Source organism: Motacilla alba, chromosome 2 (genome assembly GCF_015832195.1).
Source record: "Motacilla alba alba isolate MOTALB_02 chromosome 2, Motacilla_alba_V1.0_pri, whole genome shotgun sequence".
Lineage (NCBI taxonomy): Eukaryota > Metazoa > Chordata > Aves > Passeriformes > Motacillidae > Motacilla > Motacilla alba.
This window is the reverse complement of record NC_052017.1, coordinates 4,254,671-4,263,364: the sequence shown is the minus strand read 5'-3', so window position 1 is coordinate 4,263,364 and position 8,694 is coordinate 4,254,671. Positions and strand designations below refer to the sequence as shown.

The window sequence follows — 8,694 nt, the reverse complement described above, 5'->3', positions numbered from 1 at the left end:
TTTCTACACTGGCAAGTTCTGACTGGGGTGTTTTTATTTTTGTTTGGTTTTTTTTCGCTTGTGAAAAGAATTATGCCTCCGCCAGCACCTAAAAGCTCATTAGCCCTAAACTCTGACCTGTGGCAACTGCTTAAGACCCTTTCCTTGATTTGCGGACCACCGGGGATGGATTCAGAGCAGGAAAATGCGGCAGCCACAGGAAAAGAAGCATCGCTGGGAAGCTCCAGGGCCAGGAGGAGGCCGGGCCAGCGGCGAAGACGCCAAACGCGAGCAGGGAGGAGCCAGAGCCGGAGCGGCGCTTGGCCGCGGTCGGTGCGCGGGGCAGGCAGCGGCTGCGGATGCGGGAGAGATAAATGAGAAGTCACAGGCGGGACGCAATTCCAGCCGAGGGCACGGAGCAGCCCCTGCCGAGGGAGCTGCCTCCCCTGTCGGGGATCGCTGGAGCGAGGAGCAGGGCGAGCCCGGCGGCTCTGGCCCCGCAGCAGCGCTAACTTCTGGGCACAGCTGCTCGCCAGAGCCCCGCTCCTGCTGCTGCTGCTGCTGCCGGCGGCTCCTGCTGCAGCCATGGCATCCAATGGCACATTCCTCGCCTGCAACAGTAAGTCCGGGCAAGTGTTCTTGTGTTTCAGCTCTCTTATCTTGTCCAAGAGCTTTATTTTTCCTGCTCTCTTCTCCTCCCTTCTCCGCTTCCCCATTCTCTCATTTGGGTGGAATGGGGCATTTCGGCGCTGTTGCAGAGAGAGGTGACAGATTTTTCTCTGGTAATCTGTGTTGGTAGGAAGGGTGTCTTGGCTGGGGAAGCATCTGCAAGTTCAGAAAAGTGGATCCAGATCTCCTCCCCTTTATGGGAAACTCCCCTTTATGGGAAACTCAGAATAAACTGAGTTTATTCTGCTGAATAAACTCTGTGGGCTCTGGTGGAGCCAACAGAGCCCGGTTAAACACCTGGGCTCAGGGGCTGTCCCCGAGACACTGCAAATATTAAGTACAAAATAAGTAATGTTTCTAAAAAAAGAAGTTCTCTCTGCCTTTGCAGCAAGTGAGATTTTGGAAGGTTCTGTTGGTGCCAAGCCTGGGATACTTGTCTGATAGACAGGGTAATGAAATGTCCTCCCTTATTCCCTCACCTGACTTTATGTATTACTTTGTCACCACTTCGTTGTATTTTACTTACTCTGAGGAGCAGAAACAGCTCAGAGCTGTGACAGCTACGGGTTGAAATGGAATCTTTTGATCCCCAAGAAATGGGAAAAGCCTCCAGTATTTCTTTTATTTCATGAGATGGGTGCTTTCTTACTACAGATAAACTATGAACAAAAATAAAGTGATAGAGCAATAAGTGATTACCCATGAACAAAATCATTTTAGTGTTACCAGCAGAAACGTGAAAAGATTCCCCCAGGCTGATGAAATCTTCACTCTGATTTTCCCAGATGGTAGAAATCTGACAGGAGGGTGAACCAGAGGTTAATGTTACACTTTTTGTAGGTATCTCATTCATTATACAGCCACTGGGGAAAGAAAGCTAAGAAACACATCTGGAACTGTTAAAACATTTCCCATTTTGGCCTGTGGGTTATTTTTCAGAGAATATTATTTAGTCCTCTGGGTTTAGGAACCAAGAAGAATTCAGTGGCTGGTAATCTATTATTTTGTCTGAAGCAGAAAAATACACAAATGTTGAATGAGCCAAGAATTTTAAAAAGAATTTACTGAAATTCCTTGACACATAACACACAAATGCCAGGGTCACTCCAAATGCCAGACTACTTAGATAAGAGGAGTTGTTCACATGTGGACTTCTTAGCAGGATCAGACTTTGCTATGTAGTTTGTCAGAAATTTCTGGTACTGTGAGTTGTGGATATGCTTTGGCCCTGGCTCTGTGTTGAAACTCAGCTTCTTTCTTTCAGGTTCTTTCTTTTTTCCTCCTCCCCCCCCCCCCCCCCCCCCCCCAAATAGATACAACAACAGCTGTATTTACCATGTCAGAATTAATGTGGGCTATTAATACTCTTTCTCTTGCCTTGTAAAGTAGGTTTGTTTCTGAGCTGGGAGCCCTTGGGCTCATAGATTGTAGAATAGCTGATTTGTGCTATGCTTTATTCTTATACACTGACTTTTCACCCAAGACACTGTGTACATTGTGAGGGGAATGCCCTCTGCCACAGTCCAGAGGGAGAATCAGCTTGTAAAATCCTACAAGTCAGACCATTTCCTTGTTTGCTCTGCCAGAAAGTCCTCAGGATTAACATCTAAATTGAAATTTCCTAATGAATCATCTCCACCTGCCCTTGTGAGCTGGGAGCTCTGAGGAGGCTCCTTCTGCACCTCAGGCTAGGAGGTAACACAGCTTGGGATCAGCTGGGATCTGCTCCGGAGCAGTTGGTGACTTTGATCTCCTTTCCTAGCTACAGAATGCTCCCAGCACACACCTTTGATGCAGGTTGTGCTTGATCCACCACGTGGGAGTTTTGTGAGCCATAGTTCCCCATAGTCCAAGGGAATTTGGGATACTGGCACATCCCATTACATTGAACAGTCAACACATCCCTTTCTCAGACAGGATAAATAAAATTCACTCTGGGTCATTTCTATTTTGACACAAAAGCTGCTAAATTTTCCATCTGAGAAATGTATTTCAGTAAAACTAAAGCCCACAGTTGGTTTTGAGGTTGTTGCCAGTGTGTAAAGTCCCATCAGGCCCAAAAGTAGCTAAGACAGGGCCAGAGGATGCTTGAGGAAAAATAGATTTTAACAGGGAAATGAGAGAGAAAGAAGAGTGAAATGCAGTCATTGGAAAAGTGCTGCAGGTAGCAGAGATGAAAGGATTCAGCCAACTACAAAAAAGAAAAGCAAGAGGGAGAGGTGTGTGGGGAAGAGATGGTTTGTGTAGGAATGGAAACTGAGCTGCCTGGTTAGGCACTGGGAGCCAAAGTTATCAATAATTTTGGAGCAAAGTAGAGTTTCCTCTACAGGGACATCAATTTAAAAAGGTATTTTGGAAGGAAAGCTGCAGATAAACACTTGGTGATCACGCAGGGTGGGATTCAGCTGGGTCAGCACCAGTATCCCTAAGAATTTTCAGGGTTATAGGGATCTAGGCAGGGGATTGTATCCTGTCTTCTCCTGGCCCCTTGTTGGCACTGTAAATAATTAAATCCTGCAGACTGACCCTCAGCCTTGTGTGTCTGAGGTTCTTCCCAAGGGTGGAAGGTCTCAATCCTCACTCAGCCAAGCCACCAGACCAGAAGGGTGCAGACCTTGGTCAGACAGAGGTTTCTTTTTTCCTTTGTGCAGGCAGGGAAGATTTTGACACAGTTTCTTCTAAACTGAAATACTTCCACACCTTAAATGAGCCAGCCTAAACACTGTGTGTGGGGAAATTCTCACACCTCAGGCTTTCCCTCACATGGTACCTTTTAAAGCCCTGTACCATGGTACCTTTTAAAGCCCACACAACAAGTCTCAATGGCTGGTTTTGGCTAGAGTTAGAGAAATTCCAGATAAATCCTTTAGGGGAAAAAAAAAATCCCTAGTTTTGCATAATTCAGTTGTGCAATTTAATTATTGCATGAATTTTGCCCTGCTACAGAATGTTGAGAATGACCTGCATTTTGTCTATGAAAGAAATTTCAGCTCCTGAAGAAAATGTTGGGAAAAGCTTCTAAGTGGCCTTTAAAAAATGAGGCTGGGACCCACCTACAACTGACTTTGGGTTTATGAAGAGGACATCTTCATCTGCATGTTCCCAGGAACATGACTTGGGAATTAGGCAGTTGAGCTGCTCGAGTGCTCCTGGCTGCTGATCCTGGTTCTATCCATCAAGCTGATATCCTTCTTTTCAATTACTTTCTTTCCACACCAGCTACTGGAAAAGCTGTAATATATTGCAAGCCAGCACTTTTTTTACTCTTTCTTTGCAGCCAGATCTCTATGTGCACTGCGATGAAGGGACCAGTGGAAGCAGCAAACCAAACCTTCAGTCTGGTTTTGGGTTTCCAGTTTTAGCTGGGTGTTTTGTTTTACCTGGATTTCATCAAGAGCACAGGGCAGCAGCTTTTGATGGGTTACAGCCTGTTCCCTGCACAGATCCAAACTCCCTGGGAGGGACCTGGACTGGCAGGAAGATGTATGAAGGTTTTCACAAATAAAGGTCATGATTTGTCTGTCTGTGAAATGTCTGAGCAGGCAGCCTGGCGTCGTTTACACCACACAGGGCCAGGGCTCTACACTGTTTAATTTCCAGCACATTTCCCAGCCTGGTTTTGATCCACAGCAAGCTGGCAGATGGCATGGCCTGGATGATGGGCTTGCAGCCCTTCCCAGTGGGCACTGTGGATGTAACCAGCCTGTTTTGGGGATAGATGGGCTGCGTGGACTTGTCAGAGCTGGAGGAGGGACCATTCTCTTGCCAGAGACTGTTCAGACAAGGTGAGACAGCCAAAGGATCCAGAGAGAAAGTGGGGCTGAGAAATGCTGGGCAGTGCTGATCCCATCACACAGCTCCTGGCCAGTGTGCAGGCAGGGGGAGGCTTTAGGCAGTGATTTGGAGGACAGCACAACACAAGACTTTGAGAGAACTCCTCCTACGTGAATTTTTAAGCTTTAATGTATATGGTTTCTGCCCCAGCTCAGCAGGACCTCTCAAGCACTCAGGAAAGGGAGAGGGCCAGAAAAGGCAATGTGAGGTTTGCTGCTGGAGAAGCCCGTTCTCAGTGTGACCACAAGGTGGAACTTGGTACATACCACATGCTCTGAAGAGGCACCCAGTGGGAGCGAGCAGCAGCATCCCTGGCCAGGGATTCACCTGGACTCAGCACCCACTCCCTGATCCCCACTTCCCCACAGGGAGCAAGAGGGAAAGTGCTGGTGTAGAGGATCCACAGGCATTTTTTGCTGGAGGTGAGAAGCTGTGCCAACAGCAAGGCTTGGTTCTCAGAGGATGTGAAGTGTCACTGGGGAGAATCAGTTGAGAGCAGCGAGTGGTGTCCTGGGGGGAGCAGAGAAGGAGGAAAGAGGTTTCTGCAGGTGGAATATGGCAGGGCATGGATGAAGTGAGAAACAGACTCCAGAGGGAAGGACAGGGCAGGTGGGACCCTGCAGATGTGGAAGGCACCTTTCTGTCACATTCTTTAGTTAGAAGAATGGCATCATGTAAAATAGACCTGTTTTTTTTTCTTCTTGGTAACAAATACAGGGCAAGACACAGCCTTTGGCCTCTTCAGGGGGAAAATCTGCCCTGACCATGACATTTGTTATTTGATATGTAGTTCCCATAGGCATTACTAGTTCTAATTTGCATCATGTGCATGATGTGATGGGGAAGTGGTGAGGTCATCACCAGCACAGGTATTTTTATTCTGTTCCTAAATTATCACAAGTCTGGGCAAATCAGCAGCTGAGTTTTGTCATGTCATTTTTGTCAATGTGCTCTAAAGAGACTGTGATCAGAATTACGGTTGCATCACTTTTGGTGTTGCCTAAATATGATGGTGGTGGGAGAACAAGTGCACCTCTAATAAAGAGCTCAAAAGCCAACCTGCTTCTCCCAGTGTGAAGTGGTAATAGTGCTTCCTTAGCTCCCCTGTGAAAGGATATGATGGAGATTAATTAATTTTGGAAAATCATCAGAAGAGCAGCCTGTGGATTGTAGTGTTTTTGCATAGCCCATTTCCTGCCAGACACTGCAGCCACTCCATCTGCAAGTGCCTGTTTCCTGGATATTCAGGCACTTTGCTAACTTTGGGACCGTGTTCTGCCATCCTCGTTGCCACTGATTTCCATTTGCTCTGTGAGTAATCCAGCTGGAATCAATAGGGTGATGAGCACAGCAAATCCTGGGCATGGGGATGTGGATAACTTCACTCATGTGACCAGGGCCATTTATTTAATTGGGATTGGTCACATGGGTAAAATTGCACGACCCACTGAGGTGCAGTTACCTGCAGTGAATAAGGCTTGAAGAATTTTTTGCACAAGCCATTTGCAGGAATCACTTCCTCCCATGCCAGAGTTTGACAGCAGCGTTGTGTCACATCAATACCCACGTCACCCTTACCCGTCAGGCTTCTTCTGTGAGTTGTGGCATTGTCTTTAAATGACCTCAAGACCACAATAAATCCAGCTCAGTCATTTCTCAAAGCAGGGAATTTCTGTCCCCATTTATCTCATCTTCATTTTAAAAACAAACTGATTTGAACTGCTTTACATCTCAGAAGCCCTCACAACAGCAAAACTTGCACATTGCTGTTCTGGAGAGGTAGCTAAACTCATTGAATTCTGACCCTGTGCTTACTGTGTGAGCAAACTTCAGGGCTAAGTAAAATGCTCTCCAAGGGCATGGAAAGCTTTGAGCAGAGCTGTCACTGGCACTGCAATTAGGAATTAATGAGAAAGTGAAGCACAGGGGCTCTGTGTGTTCCCAGATCAATCCCTATGGGATGCTGGTTGCTGCTGGACAGGAGAGCTGGTGCACAGAAGCAAATTGTTTTGCTAAGGCAATTACAGGAGACTTCCCCACTCCTTTAATTAGATCAGTCCTCTCCAACGTGCACGATGTGAAATATGAGAAGTGCTCAGAGACTGATAGCTAATAAATATCATCTAGCCATTACATCATGGTGTTTTTGCCCTTGCCAGGGCAAAAACAAAGCTCCCAGCTCCCAGGGGAGTGCTGTGAAGATTACAGCTCTGACATCCAGCCCCTGTCTGTGCAAGGGGCCCAGAAATGCTGGGAGTGTTTCCCAAACACACTGACAATCTGGCTAACATGTTCAGCAATGTCCCATCCAGAAATTGCCTTTATTCTCCTTTGCTGTCTGTGATCTGCAGTGGCTGGGTGTAAACAATGAGTTATTAGATGTACTGCTGTTCAAGGCCATGCAATGGCCGTGTCTTGTCCCCAGAGAGTTTCTCACCTGTGGTGTATGGCAGTGATTAATGACTCTGACCCTGTCCTTGTGCTGGTCAAACAACCCAGTGCTCTGTGCTTCCCTGTAAGGGCTGGTAGGGCTTCCTTCAAACTGCTGAGAAAGGTGGGGAAGATGTCTGGATGGACAGACACCAGAAACAGAGATAATGTTTATAAAACCTGTATTGACTATGATGAGGGGCTGGTGATGGAGAGCCTTCATTTAGGTTGAAAACAGTGGCTAAAACAGTGTGGTTTGATATCAAGTTTATTGGGTATGTGCTCTGATTCTGAAGCAAGGGACATTCACCTCTGTTTGACCCATGTCCCTGCCATACCTTCCCTCTTATAGCAGCAGCAGCAGCAAAAAAAAAAAAAAAAAAAAGACAAAAGAAAGAAATAGTCTGTGACAAGGTGTGTGTGTGTATAGCTGCTGTTTTTCCCTTCAGAAAAGGTCATTGCTAGAGAAGTGATGGATTTTAGTCCCAGCTATGGCCAGGACAATGGGGAATGGCTGTGAGTTTCAGCAAAGGAAAATTATTCTGGTCGTAACATACAAATTCTTCTGAGCTCTTGTATGGGTATCTGAATTGGTTTTGGAGTCTCTGTCCCTAGAGATATCCAAACACACCTGGACAAGGCTGCAAGCAACCAGATCTGCCTTTGAAGGTGACTCTTCACTTTGAATGGGTGGTTGAACAAGAGAGCCCCAGAGGTTCATTCCAACCTGAATTATTCCGCGATTCTGTGTAATCAGTGACTTGTTAAATCCCCGAGGAGGCTTATTCCTATACCAGAGTGCAGAGTAAATCTGAATTACAAGAATAAACCCAAAGCTATGCAGAAATGTGGGGTCAGTGACTCACCCAAGTCACACAGGAAGGAAATCGGTGGCAGAGAAGGCACTCTCCGCACTCTTAGGAAAACGCTCTTCCGTTGGTGGAAAAGGAAGAGGATTAAAACTCAGTTTCCGAGCGTCTTTGGGGTCCCATCTGCCCTGGCTAGGAGGTGTTTTAGGTCGGCGGGAGCAGCACGGAGCAGCTCGGCTCAGAAGAGAAAGGGTGGAGCCAGGCTCGCTGGGACCCAGGCGCTCGTGGGGAGGACAAGCTGACCAGCCCAGGGCAGTGATTAGGAGCCGTAAACAATATCTGCGACTCCTCCGGCCTCTGGAAACGATGCGGAAAATCCCACTGGTGGAAAACTTGTTCCTTCTACCTGGGCAGCTGCCGGCAAGCTCCTCGGCTTAGTTTTGCATCCAGCGTGTGAAGCAGGAGGAGAGCCTTGCCCACGGTCCCACCCCCAGCCGGACTCTGCCCTCCCCTGCCTCGCCGCGCTGCCGCTGCCCGCGCTCGCTCCTCGGAGCCCCGTGTGCCACCGCCGGAGCTCCTGGATGAGCAGCGATCCCTGCAGGGGTGGCACTGCCCCCCAGCCCTCCCGACGGCCGCCGCCTGTCGCCGAGCCCCAGGCTGGATCATGCAGTGCATCCGAAGGCAGCCCAAGCGCACCGTGTCCCAGGAGAACATCCTGCTGGAGCAGAGCCGTAGAGTGGCCGCGTTGAATGGCATCAGGCTGGGTAAGGGACAGCTTGGGCACCCCCGGCAGCCGCTTCCCTTCTCTTTTCCCTGCGCACAGGCAGCGCTCCGCCCTAAACTCCAGGGTTCTTTTTAAATTCCCAAGGTTTCCTTTGCTTTCGTTTGCCTGTAACCGCACGCCAGATGTGTGAACAGCTTCGTTGGAGGCATCAAAGAATGTGGGCAAAGGCTCGGTTCCCGAATCTCTTGC

At 48.1% G+C, this 8,694-nt stretch overlaps 1 protein-coding gene across 2 annotated transcripts in view; it reads left to right on the top strand.

Moving 5' to 3' along the window:
- The first annotated feature begins 270 nt into the window (after positions 1-270).
- PLCD1 (phospholipase C delta 1) overlaps positions 271-8,694 on the top strand; it is a 53,429-nt gene continuing 45,005 nt past the window's right edge. The window contains exon 1 of one of the 2 annotated variants that reach the window (XM_038127605.1): positions 271-598. In XM_038127605.1, the coding sequence (XP_037983533.1) occupies positions 565-598 (34 nt within the window). In that variant the 5' untranslated portion in view covers positions 271-564. Of the gene's footprint in view, positions 599-7,304; positions 8,486-8,694 lie in introns of those variants that run through there. The other variant, XM_038127604.1, reaches the window with a different exon arrangement.